The sequence below is a fragment of the Protopterus annectens genome, chromosome 4.part1 (genome assembly GCF_019279795.1).
Source record: "Protopterus annectens isolate FY-2018-M chromosome 4.part1, PAN1.0, whole genome shotgun sequence".
Classification (NCBI taxonomy): Eukaryota; Metazoa; Chordata; order Ceratodontiformes; family Protopteridae; genus Protopterus; species Protopterus annectens.
In genome coordinates, this window is record NC_056734.1 from 303934194 (window position 1) to 303951302 (window position 17109).

At 39.1% G+C, this 17109-nt stretch overlaps 1 protein-coding gene across 4 annotated transcripts in view; it reads left to right on the forward strand.

Annotated features, from left to right (window-relative positions):
- Nucleotides 1-17109, forward strand: part of LOC122800837 (venom phosphodiesterase CdcPDE-like) — a 358459-nt gene that overhangs the window by 302293 nt on the left and 39057 nt on the right. For all 4 annotated transcript variants that reach the window (XM_044070144.1, XM_044070141.1, XM_044070142.1 and 1 more), the window contains one exon: nt 860-946. In XM_044070144.1, coding sequence (XP_043926079.1) covers nt 860-946 — 87 coding nt within the window. The remainder of the gene's footprint in view (nt 1-859; nt 947-17109) is intronic.

The following is a 17109-nucleotide window of genomic DNA, read 5'->3' on the forward strand; positions in this document are numbered from 1 at the left end:
AGGCAGTTTACATGAGCAATGAGGATCTTTCTGAATCCTAAGGCTTGTCTCAGTTAAAGCACATACATGGAAGCATTTAATTTACAAGCTATCTTCAATATCAGACAATTTGTTAGATATCTGGCATTGATAAGAGCAGTCTTGATATATTTGGATTAGAATTTGCCATGTTTAAATCTCCAGTAGCTGGGCTCCAACTATGAAAGGCACTATGGGAGGGGGCAAGGGCCTTGGTTAGCCAGTATAAGCCATGAAACAAGAGGTGTAGGACATCCATTGTGACGGTAGATGGCCTAGCATCTCATCCCAAGCTGGCAGATATTGCACCACACAGAATGGCACCAAGTTGTTGTGTCTTTCGGCTTTTCCCGGTTAGGGGTCACCACAGCGGAACTCCGGTCCGCTAATGATTGGCAGTAGATTTTTACATGCCGAGTTGCCAGCCCTGATGCACAACCTTCAATGAAGGTGCACCCATTCATGCATGTCTCTACACAGAAGACGCTCTAGCTGAGAATAGAACAGGACAACGTCTTACTGTGAGGCGACAATACTACCATAGCACCACCACTGCAGTTACAGAGTGGCACCAAGTAATTAGCAAAATGTTGACACCAATTTTTTTTTTTTGCATTTAGGCATCATTCTGGGTGAATGTATTATTAATTTATATGAGTTGTGATACTGTCAAGATGACAGGTATAATATCAGATATAATCCCCATCAGGGACTCTATAGGATGCTTAGAAATAGGGTGGTTTGTTAATATAAAAGATAAAGTTTTTATGCTTCTTAAAAATAGCAATTTCCCTTTCTTATATATGCGTTTTTGTAAAACAGTGTTTTCTGTATGTTTCAGCTGAAGTAACTACAACAGTATTGCCACACACCAATGCAACAAACACAGGATATAATTTCACACTTGTTTCCACAGCCTACAGGCCTGGTAAGTCTGTGTGCAAGAAAAGTAGCTTTAAATATAACTTTATATAAATAATTTATTTCTGTGACATATAATGATAATTTTATATGTGTGATTATTCTTATTTAATTATATTCTTGTATTTATACAACTGGATACATAGACATTAGTACTCATAATATCTGTTGTGATGGAAAGAACCTTCAGCTTTAAGTCCACATCATTGCCCATAATAATGTCATGGCACAAGCTTAGAAAGTCTGGTACAATGCCAACAACAGGTGATGCTACTGGCATGTGGATTCAGAAATCATACCACTGGTACCAAACAAATTTAGATCGTCTTCTTCTTTTGGCTTTTCCCAGTTAGGGGGTCACCATAGCGGATCACCTTGTCTGCTTATGATTGGCAGTGGAGCTTTTACGGTGTTGAGTTGCCAGCCCGGCACCCAACATTCCACAAAAGGCACACACATGCACGCACTCACACCTAGGGCCAATTTAGAGTGTCCAATCCCACTGGCTTTGGGATGTGGGAGGAAACCGGAGCACCCAGAGGAAACCCACGTGACCACAGGGAGGACATGCAGACTCCGCATAGAAGGCACCCCAGCTGGGGATCGAACTGGAGAACTTCTTGCTGTGAGGCAGCAACGCTAACTGCTGCACCACTGTGGCTGCCCTACCAAACAAATTTAGATCTAAGATATATATAATATTAATCCTCGTAGACAACTACACACGTTAAGGCTGGCCTTAAGAGCCATTTTGGAATATGCACTAATAAACTGTGTCATGGGTACACACCATCTATATCCAAATAGGCTTCCCATCGAACACTCACAGGGAAGAGCTGTTATGGTGTAGTGGTTAACCTTTGAGACTATAGTATACATGGTCTTGGGTGCAAGGGCTGTTTAGGGAGGTTGGCATGATACTTAAGATGTTTACCTTATAGACACAAGGTTCAGGTTTGGATTTTCACATAGAGTAATTGGCTAGGCTTAAAATGGCCCACAAGGGCATTTGGCCTAGTACAAACCTATGAACCTATGTCCTGTTTTCCCATGTGCCTTTTTCACAACTATATATTACAGTGCAAGTTATTCACAATAACTGTAATTTGCATAAAGTATTAAGTACATATTCACACACACACACACACACACACACACACACACACACACACACACACACACACACACACACGCACACACAATAACTTTCTGGGGAAGGATGATAATACTGTCATGCACTTCAGCCTCTTTTCATTTTGTGAAAGGTAGTTAATTGCCTCCATTCCATCTCTAGACCTGGAAAACTGCAGTTATTGGTCCAGTTTTGCAAAATAAGGAAAATAAATAACAAACAATGATAGTAATATAGAACAGAACTGAACAGTCTAGCTGTATACGAGATGGATGCCAGCAGCTAGTGACCATATAACAGTAAATACCTGTTTGTCAATTAATAAATAAGAAAATAATCAGCCACAAGCTTTTAACATTAAAAACTTGAACTGTGTATTTAAAGATAGCTGAGCAATACAATTTAAATATTAAATATGCAAAGGAAAAGGTAATTACAGATAGTTTACATAAAAAGAAAATTCTGTCTACCCGCTATATTATATTATGGTGGCACCCATCTAATAGAAGAGTATAAGTGACCCAAATGTATGTAAATAGTGGTGTAAATAATGTCTTTATCTCAAAAAAGTTCTGAAAATAGTGATTCTGATAGTGATATAAGGTCTCCATTTTAAAAAGGGAATTTTTTTTCCTTAAATTTTCTAAGTGTCTTAGTAAGTGTACCTGTTGCTTTCAGATCTGATATATACCTTGTAATATTATTAAAAACAGATTTTATAATGATTTGTTGGCTCTAATATAAAGATAGGAGTAGGATTCCAGTGCAGTTACCCTAGGACAAAAAATCAAGTATGGTGAGGAAAGTCCTTGGCAAAGTAAATTGAAATTATTTTTGCCATAGGCATCCCAAGAGAGAAAGAAAGAGAGAGAGAGATAAATACCGACAAAGACTATTTCCCAGCAGTTTAGGACCAAGTTAAATGTAGTTATTGTATATTGCTTAAACCACAACCTTTTATTTTATTTGGATGACCCTGCCTTATTTTTTACTTTTATATAATGAACTGCCTTTTTTATGAAGACTTGTGGTCTCAGATTAATTAATCTTCCACACTAGTGGATTGCAACAGACATTTTTGGCACCATTTGTTAATGCCAAAATCCTGAGCTGTATCACACTCAATATTACTGTCAATTTTCCAAAGAGAGAGAGAGAGAGAGAGAGAGACAGACAGACAGATAGAGAAACTTGTGGTGTGCTGGGATTTTTTGTGCACCCATGTGTGAACTTAAGAACCATGATTTATTTATTTACTTATTTTCTTTTGGTAATTGTGGTGGTTCAACTAAGCCCCCTTTCCAGACACCCAGGAAGAAGTGCTTCACAGTTGTAAAAATGGATATAATAAAGGATATATACATGGAAAATAGTGATTTGAGATATATAATAGGCAATAGATTACATAAACATACATTTGTAATGTTTCCACAGTAAATGGACACAAAAACAGTTGAGTTTATACAATAAAGCAACTCACATTCCTAAGATCTGCTCAATAAAAATGGTGCAAAGCAATTCAGCAGAGGAATATCAAGGCAAGTAAAGTTTCTGCAGAAGAATTGTCAGAATATACAGACATTCCTAAGATTTTTTTTTCACTAAAATGGTATAAGGCAACTCAGTAAAGGAATATCAAAAACAAGTATAGCTATATGACACAGTTTCAGTAAATAATGAATACTTAATTTCTACCAGTTTAACCATTTCAGAGTTGTTGTTGCTGAGTGCAGGTGCAGTCCTATTTAAAGGGTAAGTAAATGTTTTGCTTACTTTGGTACAGCAGTCACCATCGGCCATAGTGTTTGTAGTCACCATAGCTAAGTCAGGACTACTCCTAGAACAGTTCCACTGTTAAAGAAACTTAATTGGGAAGAGTGTCTTGAGGCTTATTGTGCCACATTTGAACAGTATGTCCACTAAGAGTGATGGGACAGAGCTGAGTGGATGAGGATCCTGTCAGCCATGTTAACTGAAGATCCACTGAAAGCATTCACGGACCTAGAGGGGAATGAGTTTCAAGACTATAATAAAATAAAATAAAGCATCACCTTCCTGTCCTATGTGGTGGACACAGACTTATAAGATTTATAGCTGGACATTTTTTTTATAATACAATGGTAGTCTGACTTAAAGCATATAGGTATTTTATGATTAGATACTGATGGTCAATATGGTAAAAACAGAATGAGAAATTATAGCAACTGACAAATGTCAAAGATATTTACATAGTACTTTAAAAAGGTGGGTATGTCGATCTGCCTGAGCAGTCTAGATGTGTAATAAAACTTATGAGAAATGAAGGTAGCAAATAAAAATTAAGAGATATAGACAACTCCATTTTAAATCTGGAAGAAAAGGTCACATAGCTTGATATTGATCTAGTATGAGTAAAAGTATGATGTTTAGCCTGTGGAATGTGATAAAATATCAGCAAGGGTGGCTGAAATTACAATCTGTCCTAATTAATGGCAGACAACTGGGAAAACTACCAGCTACAGGCAGTGTAGTTACATTTTGAAATGGACAGTATGAAGGCCAAAAGGAAACCACCTGGCAACAAAGCAAAGTAATAGACATTCATTGAGATAAGAAACAGTATTCTATTACTCAGAGGTACTGGGAGGTACACTGGTAACGGGACTGAAAAAATGAGAGCGTAGAATCCTAAAGACACGGGAAGATTTCTACAATGGGGCTAGGCTAAGCTCAGGGTGAGGATGGCCCTCATTGTAGAACAAAGTAGTAATCTGCAAAAATCACAAAAACTGACAGGCCAAAAAAGAGCCATCTTCTTCTTCTTCTTTTGGCTTTTCCCGGTTAGGGGTCACCACAGCGGATCACCTGTCCACTCATGATTGGCAGTGAATTTTTTATGGTGTCGAGTTGCCAGCCTGCCGCCCAACCTTCCATGGAAGGCACACACATGCACGCACTCACGCCTAGGGCCAATTTAGGGTATCCAATCCACCTACAGCATGTCTTTGGGATGTGGCAGGAAACCCACGCAACCACAGGGAGGACATGCAGACTCCACACAGAAGGCACCCCAGATGAGAATCGAACCAGAGAACCTCTTATTGTGAAGTCCAAAAAAGAGCCATAAAGGTGATATATTTAGAATAAGAAAGACATTATATATTGTTACTATTATGCAAGAAGTCCAGAGTTTCTCCGCAGAAGATATACAAAAAAGATTAAGAGAAAAATTAGAGGAAATAAAATACTTGCACAAGAAAAACTGTCAAAAGCTTCAAGTGCAATTTTGAGGTCATTAATGCAGCAGATTTATGAAAAACATTATATAGACCAAGAAACCATGGGCCAGAAAAAGAAGCGACTGAGTGCAAACATATAAATAACCAAATCTAGAGATTTTTGAAAAGAATAAAAAAAGAAATATGGACATGGGAAACAAAGAGAGATCTGATATGGTTCAATATTTATGCAAAGGAGAAAGCCAAATTAATCAATACAAAAAAAGCAGCCCCAAAGGATATTTATATAGAAATACAGGCAAAGGCATCAAGATATAACAAACATAGCAAAAAAGAATCAATCCCAGACTGAACACTTACAAACCCTCTCTCTTTCATCAATCTGGTTGTCTCCCTGACAGCCTAAGTGATCACCTACCCACTTACCTTCTTTGGCACTGCTTTTGCCCTACTAAAAATATCATTTACAAACTTGTCCACAACAAAAGTCATTTCTCCCCTGAAGTCTTCAAATCCTTTCTACAACAATGTGGCTGATCCCCTTTAAAACATTTGCATCTCAGCTCAGCTGTTCAGTATTTTAATAACAAATTCCTGAATATCCTAAATAACCTAGCACCCCTTAGAAGGATTCATTCTAACTCCAAGTGCATATTTTAGGCAAGGCTAAGGCTTTTTAGGCAAGGCTCAAAAGACAAACCCACCACCGTAAATAGCACAAGTAACAAAAAACTGAGGGCAATGCTACTCAATGCCAGAAGTCTAAACCTCAAAATGCATGCACTTGAGGCACTCCTCAGTATGGAGAAAATTGATATATGTGCAGTAACAGAAACCTGGTTTAAAACTCCAGAGAGCTCCCCAGCACTACCAGGCTACAACTCATACCATACATTTTGGCCACAGAACCTGGACCAAAATACAAAAGGCGGGGGCGTATCCATATTCATTAAGGATACCCACACCTCCAGGTTAGTGGCACAGCACGATGTGTCAGAGATCATCCACATGCAACTAACAATGGGCAAAACTGCAATTCAAATTGTAGCTTGCTACAGATCACTCACCATGTCCTAGGACCCCCATTCTGCATTTCTGGAAACACTGGGAAACATAAAGGTCCTACCAAACACCCTAATATTGGGTGATTTCAATTACCTAAACATTAGCTGGGAGAACTACTCAAGTACTAACTCCCTTGCCCAACATTTCCTAGAATTTATAAACTCAAACACCCTGGTTCAACTGGTCAACACTCCCACCAGAGGTGACAACATATTGGACTTGGTTATCACCAACATGGATGACCGGTGTTCCACACGGGAGGTCAACGCCTTGCTGGTTAGATCTGACCATAAACAAATCACTTTGGATATCCACATTCCACACCCACCCCCAAACAAGGAAACCACCATGCAAAACTTTTCAAAAGCAAACTTCACATTACTTAAGACCGAGCTGGAAAGTTTCAAAGCCCCCATGCTGAAGGATAATGCTGTCCAAGCTGCAAAATCCTTTACTAATGCATTCTACGGACACCTACAAGAATGCAAGGATCGTGCCATCCCAAGCAAAACCAAGGTTCTCTCCTCTAAGAAAAGGAAACCAGTCTGGTGGACTCCTGCCATAAACAAGCTATACAATAGAGGGAGGAAACTAGTACAGAAAAAGAGTAAAATCTCAAGAAGGGAAGACATCCCTGATCAGTATCAGCAAGAAACTACGATCCCTCATAAAATCATCCAAGGTGAGCTTTGAAAGAAAAATTGACATGGACTCCAAAGATAACCACAAGGCATTCTTTAGCTATGTCAAAAATCTAAGTGGCAATGCTCAGATCTGCTTGGAGTTAGTGCAGAATGGCACAAAATACACTGAACCGACCAATATCGCCAACATCCTGGCAGACAGGTTCTGCACAAACTTCACCCCCCTCTCACCTCCAAAAGGGCCCATAACCATACAAGAAGAATGTAGAGTCCCTGAAATCACAGACACTCACATTAAAACAGCCCTCTCCAAAGCCAAAAACACAGCATCAATGGGACTGGACGGTGTCCCAGGCTGCTTCCTGCATGAGCTCAAAGATGAACTAACCCCTCACCTAAACACACTGTTCAAAATCAGCCTCTCCACAAGCTATGTACCTATAGAGTGGTGCACAGCAATTGTTATTCCACTCGACAAAGGTGGAGCCACAACAGACCTCAGAAACTATCGCCCTATAAGCCTGACTAGCTTGGTTTGCAAGGCTATGGAATGCATCATCATGGAACTCATTAACAGAGACATTGGGAACCTCCAAATACTGGACCCTACCCAGTTCGGTTTTGTTAAGGGCAGATCATGCCTCCTAAACCTGGCGGATTTCTTTGAGGCAATTACCAAGGCTATAAACGAGGGAAAGGTGGTACACACAGCCTATTTAGACCTTGTTAAGTCCTTCGACACCATTCTACATTCTGGTATTATAGACAAGCTCACCAGCCCGAACATAAACCCCTACATCACAAGATGGGTTGCCGACTGGCTCACGGACAGAACAGATATGGTGAGAGTTGTGGGAGCTAGGTCTGACTCTAAACCGGTTACAAGTGGTGTTCCCCAGGGCTCAGTCCTAGGACCCCTCCTGTTCGGCATATACTTCTCAGAGGTACAGGCAAGCACAGGAGGACTACGGCTGACCAAGTTTGCAGACAACTGCAAAGTAGGGGATATAATTGACTCTCCTGCTGACACAGACATCCTCCAAAAGGGTCTCATTGAGATGGATACCTGGTGTCAAAATCATGGTCTCAAGCTAAATGCCAAAAAGTGCATAGCCATCCCCTTTGGAAAAAAACAAAGTACCCACAAACTACCAAATAGGTGGTAGTCCCCTAAATACGGAAGACATAATAAGGGATCTGGGGACCCAAGTAGATAGTAATCTCACCTTTGATAATCACATTGCCAAAGTGGTTAGAAAATCCTTCTACGTGGCCCACCTAATCACAAAAGGGTTCGCGTCCAGATCAAAAGAGGTTATTGTGCCCCTCTACTCATCACTCATCAGATCCATCATAAAGTAAAACGCCCCATTTGGGATGTACCTTGCAAGACACCTGCAACAGCTGGAAAGGTCACAGAAGTACCTCACCACAAGGATCACTGGCCTCAAACAGATGCCCTATGCAGCTCAACTGAAGAAACTCCAGTTGTACTCAGTTGCATACTGCATACTCAGAGGTGATCTCTGCCTGACATACAAGGCCATATCCACCTCAGAACTGATGGACATGCTCCACCTAAAGAAAACCTTATCCCCTCGAGCCACATGGTCTAGGGATCTAAACCTCACCACAGCAATAAATAGGATGTGCTGGAGGGATAGATTCCTGTCCCAGAAACTTCCCATGCTTTGGAACAAAATTCCAATCTACATTAGGCAGAGCTCCTCACTAACACTCTTCAAAAGAAACCTTGATGAGTGGATGGGAAACAGAAAGTTTACCCCGGGGATCACTTCAGTGGCTGTGCTGGACAAAGGCACAGAGAACTAATCTAAGCGGGCAGCGAAAGCCAACACATTCTGGCTAGGCTTATAAATGCCTTCGGGCAGATAGCCTAGTACCTACCTATGAACCTATGAACCTATATCATGTCTTACCAATGACAACAAGCAGCTGCTCAAACAGAGAGACAGAGCCTTGTCCCTATACCATAAGATCAAAATTCAAGACTCCCTTCTCACCTATCATCAGTTATGCAACCTTGCCAAAAAACAAATGAGGCACAACAAAAAGCTATATTATGCAATAATGTAACAAAAACACCAAAACAATCCCCAGAAATTTTGGGGAGCCATTAAACAACTACTTGTGGCTGGACAGATCACAACCTCAGCTCCAACCACAACAAATTCCACAGTTAGCATTGCCTGACTATTTAATTTGCACTTTATCAGCTCTATACTCTCCCTAGTAAAAATGAGAGCAAAACCCCCCCTGCCTATTCCTAATTAATTAGACAGAACTCCTTATTCCTTTTCAGTCCAACCAATTCAAACTAATACCATCAAAAAATATCTTTCCAAACTTAAGCCCTCCTCACTGGCAGTTGACCAACTCCCCAATGAATATCTAAATCTAGCAGCAGATGCTGTCTCCTACCTTATATCTCTCCTGATAAACCATTCCATTGCTGAGCAGTATATCCTCACATTCTGGAAAATCTAACATATCATCCCTCTTCGCAAAAGTGGCACCACTACTGAGTTTGCAAACTACTGTCCAATTGCCATACTCCCTCCCATAGCCAAGATTCTTGAAAAATGCATACACAGAGAACTTTTCGACTACCCACTAAGTAATAATCTCCTATTTGCATCTCAGTATGGTTTCAGACCTAAACACAGTACAACCACTGCCATTGTTAGTTTTACAAACTCAGTCAACCAGTCTATAAATGACAACCAGTTTGTCTCTTCTATCTTTCTTGATATGACTAAGGCCTTTGATACAGTATCCCATAAAAGTTACTAAATGAGCTAGCATCCTTATACCTAATGCATGGTTTCTCAGCTAGTTAACTAACCACCAACAGGCAGTTAAATGGCAAAATGAACTTTCCACCCTGTTACTGGTCTAAGTAGGAGTACCTCAAGGCTCACTTCTCAGTCCATTGCTATTCACTATATTCAGCTATAGGCTCAGCACAGCCACCCAGCATGCAACCACCATTCAATATGCAGATGACCGTCATATGTTCAGCTCCCGCCATACCAAAACTCCTAAAAACAATCCAACAATCTTTCCAAGACATTGAAAAATACCTCTCAGACTCTAAGTCATTCTCAGCCCAAACAAACAAAGCTTATACTGTTCACTAATAGCAAGGTACCTGATAACTCTCCCCATTTCACCATCTACTCAGCCAATAAACCTAAAATTTAACCTGTCCAGCACACCAAACTCATTAGAGTCACAATTGACAACAACCTAAAATTGGACAAAACACCTTGCTCTATCAAAAAGGTCTATATTAAGCTAGGCTGTCTACACTGAGTCAAGAAATACCTAACCAATGCCATTAGACATTCCATAGCTAGGACTTATCTACGCTCTACCCTTCTTTATGCCTCACCAATATTCACTAATCTCATTGAATCATATTTAAACATACTGGAGTCCTGTTATAACAAAATCACAAGATTTGCTACAATAGTACCTTCCTTACAGATCATATCACTCCACAGCACTTCATAAACTAAATTGGATCAAACTACCTCAACTCCTATCCGTCAAACAACTAACTTTCATTCATTCCATCTTCCACCATCCAGACAACTGCCCATCACTCAAGAGCTTAGTGCTGCCCTGCTCAAACAGCAGACCACTAAGATCCTACAACAAACTGTTACTTAAAATAACTAAACCTAATAATTGTTGCAGTAACTCTCTATTCTCCCACCAAATATCCAAGTCCTGGAATTCCATCCCTCAGGCAATGCTAAACTCTAGGAACACATTCAAGTTTAAACTACTGCTTAAGGAACACATATCCATGAACTGGTTTTGCTTCTGCACTAATCCAGGCTGATCATTCTGCCCTTCCTTGTTCTTACAACCAACATATCTCTTCCCTTACTATAGTCTAACTTCCCAACTATCCCTTCTCTCACTAAATTCCAATTTCTGTCTACTTACCTCAAGCTCACTACTCCTCTTACTTCTCTGTACCTACCTCAAGTGTCGTACAGTGCATCATATTCTCTCCTTCTTGTACTTCACATCGGTATTGCCTTAGTTATCACTGTTTAGAGGAAGTAAAACTAACATAGCAGCAATCAGCTAAATCTTTGTTTATATACAATATATGTATCTCATAAGTATTTACCACCAAGGCCGTGATATTTAACTGCTAATCAGTCATTTCTCTATCGCACAGACTATTTCATGCTAGTTTATTTGTTAACTTTTTTCACTATTTTATATCATTCTCTCACTTTTTATTCTTTATGCATGAACTATTTACTGCCTACATTTACCAAAGTTATATTTTCTCAATTATTATTGATTTCTTGCACTGTTTGTAATGTATTTTTTGGGGTCCACTACATAATCTCGAAAGTTTGAAATACCAAATTTCAAAATCTCGAGACTATATAACCGAAATCCCTAAATATTGAAAGACCAGAAGCGTGAAATTCAAAATCCCGATGTACAGAGATATTGAAGTAACGCTTCTGCTGTTGTGGTTTGTGGATGAATAGGTGGAATTCAAGTAAGTATCTATGTGTTAGTGTGTTGGTTAGGGGCTTTAGTGTGTGTGTTAGTGTGTGTTGTGACTGGTATGTGTGTGTGAGGAACTGTAAAATGTGTGGGTGTGAGTTTCCCTTGTGTGTCTGTTTCTGCGATCTCAGAGTTAGTATATTTAAGTAGGGGGGTGTGGGGGGCTTGCCCCCATGTTTATTTGTACTGTAGGATTGTATGTTTGATTGTGGGGGGAAGTTGTGTGTATGTGTGTGTGTGTGCAGGAATTGCAATGGCCTCTGCCCCATGGACATTGATGTTTTGTGTACTGTTCCACGGTAGGGTGAAATTCTGCATGTTGCATTTGGTTTTGGTGTTGGTTTGTCTGTAATGTAGCATGTTACAGTCGTTGGATCTCATTTTTCGAGATTTTGGGCAGACGATATTCTGGACGTCGGTAATGTGTACTTTCGTGATTATGGGTTATCGGTCTTTTGGGCTTGGTTTCTGGGCTTTGGGACTGTGGGTTTTTTGTCATATGTAGTGGACCAATTTTTTGTAAAGGAGCTTTTCTGCCAAGGCCTCTGCTGAAAAAGAACCACTGGTTCAGTTGGACATCCCTGGTAAACAAATGTAAAATAAATAAATAAAATTATGGGACATTTCACAATACAAAAAAATAAGATCACAAAATAAGAACATAGAAGAGAAGATTAGTAAAATAGAAGTTAAAAAATAGAATCTGAAGTTATGGAATGCCTGCAAAGTGAAGGATTTTGTGTAGAAAGTCTACCACAGGTTATATCACAAAATAACGGAATGACGAGTTCCTTAAGTAAGGAGAAACAGGAGTAGTAGGAGACATCTGAAGAAGAAATATAGACATGAGAAAGAAAAAGATTTAATATGGTGTAATAGTTATACAAATGAGAAAGCAAAACTAATCAGTACCAAAAGAGCAGTACCAAAGATATCTGAAGAGAAATACAGGCAAAGGCATCGGGATATGGAAAATTTTACAATACAAAAAAAATAAGAAAACAAAGAGGAAAAGTAGAAAAGAGGATTAGTAATGGAGAAGTTAAATAAAAACTGAGGTTATGGATTACCCATGAAGTGAAGGATTTAGTGCGAAAATCTAACTCTGATAACACTATAGCGGGATAGAGCAATGGATCCCCAAATTAAGGAGAAAGCAGTGGAGCACAAAACATCTCATCAGTTGTCATATAAAGATGCTTTGGAGAATTCCATAGGAAACCAGTGCAAAAGTTGCAAATGGAGTTGCACAGCAAGGGAAGGACTAGGAAACTGTGGCAACTCTTGATGCAGTCCATGTTGTGGAGTGATAGGCCAGTGAGTTCACATATGAAACAGCAATGGATAACACAGGATGAAACTAAAGAGAATGTGGCACCGGAAGATGCTTTGAAACTTTCTGTAGCATATCCATAGGAAATGGAGAACAAAGAATGTGCCCTCAGTTTCAAAAAAAATGATCTAAGAGAAGAATTCCTTGATTTAATAGAGATGGACAAACATATTAAGATCAGTTGAAGAAATAGACTGCAGAAAGTCAATAAAACCCAAAAAGTTAGAAGTCTGAAAAAACAAATAAAGACAGTAATTAGGACTGTTCATAGAAATGCATGCGCTATAACAGAAGTAAAGAGGATATATTACTGTGCAGCTAAATTAATAACAAAGTTTTACCACAAAAACACAGGACAGTAAGAAAAAGTAAGGGGAGAAATCAAACATCATAACGGACATATTGAATAGAGAAAACTGTAAAGCAATTAAGACAAGAAGTGTCATTGTTAGAAGAGTTCAGAAGATGGAACAGATCAACAAAAATACTGAGAAAGGCACGATAAAAGCAATGCGCAGTATCAGAACAGATCAGAATCTGTCATGCACTTTCACAAATAATACATTAAACATATCAGCACAGGTAGAAAAACTTAGAAGATATGCAAATAAATGTATAGGAAAAGTACAAAACACACAATTTGTTGATGACCCAAAAGGTTTTATAGAGAATTGGTAAAAAAGGCAAAAATAATTGAAATACCACCAAAAAAAGAAGGAATTGATACATTTTGGAGAAATATCTATGAAGATCCTGTGGAACATAACAAAGATTCTGAATAGATAGAAGAAGTAAAAGAAAGAATAAGAAGTTCAAATGTACAGATAAGAAATACGAGGAAGTAATGGCCAGACAAACTGAAATAAAGTTAAGAAAATCTCCTAATTGGAAAACCCCAGGCTCAGATGCAATACCTTACTTCTGGCTAAAACTATTAACATATTTACATGAAGATTTAACCATGAATGAGAACTACTTATATGAGCACTCCAAGCAGACACCAACCTGGTTAACAACAGGAAAAACAATACTCCTGCTTATGAATGAACCTGCAAGCTATCCTAGAACTATAGACCAATAACTTTCTTTCCAATAATGTATAAACTATACAATGCAATTGATGCATACAGAGTTTATAGTCATTTTGAAGAAAACTCAGTCATGGTAATAGAACAAAAGTGTAACAAAAGAAAGTCATATGGAACAAAGGACCATTTGGTGTTTATTTATTTTTTATTTATTTATTTAACATTTGTTGACCGGGAATGTCCGACTAGGTTCCACAGAGCCTGTTTTCAGCAGAGGCCTGGGGAGAAATGCTCCAGATGCATGTCTTTGGAATTTGGGAGGAAACCGGAGTACCCGGAGGAAACCCACGTGAACACAGGGAGAACATGCAAACTCCACACAGAAGGCACCCCATCCGAAAATCGAACCGGAAAACCTCTTGCTGTGAGGCGACAACGTTAACCAATGCACCACTGTGCCACCCAAATAAAGTCATAATGGAGAACTGTAAAAAGGGAAAGAATGTAAGTATGGTATGGATAATCTACAAAAAAGGCATTCCCACTGTAGTGAGATCTCAGATTTGGTGTATATAAGTATGGGAATGTGGGAGCATAGCCCCCCTCCCACTTTGTTGGGTTTAATTTAATGTGTTTGTATTTTGGATAGTGTGCTGGCCAACTAGTTAACTTACTATGTATATATATATATATATATATATATATATATATATATATATATATGTATATATGTGTCTCTCTCTCTCTCTCTCTCTATATATATATATATATATATATATATATATATATATATAGGTCTACTTCAGTCAATCGAACTTTTACAAGTTTGAACCACATATGGCAGAGACCATATGTTCGAACTTGTAAAAGTTCGAAAACTGATGTAAAACCACAAAAAACAAAAAAACACAAAATTAAAGGTCTATAGCTCCTTTGTACCCCCCACAACCCCCTTACTTAAATATACCAACTCCGAGATAGCATTACATTGCGGAAATGGGAGATCTTCCCTTTCCTCTCTGTACGGAGATCTCCATCAACTGAAGGGGACTTATATATATATATATATATATATATATATATATATATATATATATATATATATATGTGTGTGTGTGTGTGTGTGTGTCTATAAGTTTCCCTTCATATCAGTGGCATGCAGGTTTTGTGTGAGTGTGTTTATGTAAACAAGTACATGTATACATCTCAAACAAGGGCTTGCCCCTTCTAAGAACATTCATTTTGTATTTTTATAAGGAGATTCCTAGGTGGTTTGTTAGAGAAATGGAAGCCAGGGCTTTGAAGGGGAGACAGATAGACATGGCACCTATACAAAGGTATGTTTGGTTGACATAATAAGTCACTATGCCTATCCTATAGTAGACAGGAAAGAGGTTCTGACTTATAACTAAGCAGACTTGAGTTTTATTTGTGGTTTGGATGCTGAAGGGGATGGCTGGTAAGAGATGGGCATATGCTGACTCCCGCATCAGAGGAGTGCATAAGTGGTACAGAGGTCTAGCCAGAGAATTTAGTTTTGTACTCACAAATACTTATTGCTGCACCCACCCCACATGGAATTTAAAAATAGTCACTGATTTGAAAATGTTTCCTACTGAGCACATAATACATGTATGAGTAATTTTCAGCTGCTCCCTTTAAAACTACAAATTATACTGTTTTTAGAATTGCAGTAACAGACATAATATGATTTGGGAAAAATAAAATGTTAGTAGGTGATACTCAGAAAAAATGTTCTCAGTAGAGTGCAAAAATGTTACCTGGCTATACCACTGTTGATACAGCCCTTTCAGGTGGAGTTGCATGTGATGAAATTATACATCTGTATTACTACAACAAAAAGTAGGATGAGAGAGTGTGAGCCTTGCCTAAGAGTATTCACATTTCAGATATGCAACACGAGTGTGTGGGGAACTTTGAACCTACACAGAATGTGTCATACCAGCCCTCTGCCTCATTTGTCACTATTAGGACCAGGGTGCAGGAGTGCAGCAAAAATAATCTGATGCAGATATGTATGTATAAAGGCCTGTGTTCATCTGACAGTCACTCTTACTGCATGGTCAAACAATATGTTTCCACTAATGCAATTCCAACTAAAAAAAAGAGATTTCCCCCAGTAGAGGGATATTTGAGTGTCAGAATAGGATGCAAGAGCAAATGAGCCACATTGGGTGGGTGGTATAGGGGTCAGGGAGATGGAAGTCAAAGAAGTAAGAGCAAAGTGGTCAATAAATACATGTCTAACCTGTTCCAAATGGGTACTGTATACTGTCATGCTGCAGGGACCCATACATGTTTCAAAGTGACTGCATAAATAGATACTTGGCTTATCACTTCACTACAGGATCATACTGAGTAACAATCAGCTGTGGTATAATGGCTGTCAGTGGTGCTGTTGGATCCTATAGTTTCCTTCATATTGCTGCTGCTGCTGCTGACAGATGTATGTAGGTGAACACTGTCTGGTTTGCAGGATGTAGGTGGGGGGGGGGTGGATGTGAACCTGTAGTAGAAAGTGCATACTCATGTGGTTTGACATTTCATTGAGTCATTATTTGTTGCAGGTCCTACAGTCGTGTCATGTATCAGCAGTGCTTCTGATGGGTAGAAGCCTTAAATGATGCTGTTCCCAGAAAGTAGCATGCAAGGCAAATGTAGCACTCCTGCAGCTGCTGAGAATACTACTGACATGCCTGGTGATAAGGTACTGATACCTGACACAGCTTATGGTATGGAGTATGCAGTTCCTGTTTACACTTAACTATTGTATTATACCATCATCTAACACAGAAAAAAGAGAGAGAGAGATAGAGAGAGTTATAGAGAGAGAGAGAGGACATAAACTTGTCTCAAACTGCCCAGGTGGGAAAACTGAATGTGAGATGATAGAGCAGCTATGGCTTCAACCTCTGCAGCAACTGTCTCTGTTAGGTCCATATACAGTGGCTAATGATGGTTTACTGGTAGGACACACTAATTTAGTAGCTCAAGAATAACTAGTTTAGCATGTTTTGCCTGCAGTAATCTGGCAGGCTATGAAGTCCAGCAAGAAGCTAACCAAGCAAAGCATAGCATTTGAGTCACCCTTCAAAGGGCAATGCAAGACATGACAAATAAGTAGAGAAAAGAAAAATAATGAGATACTTTAAGTGATGATGATGAT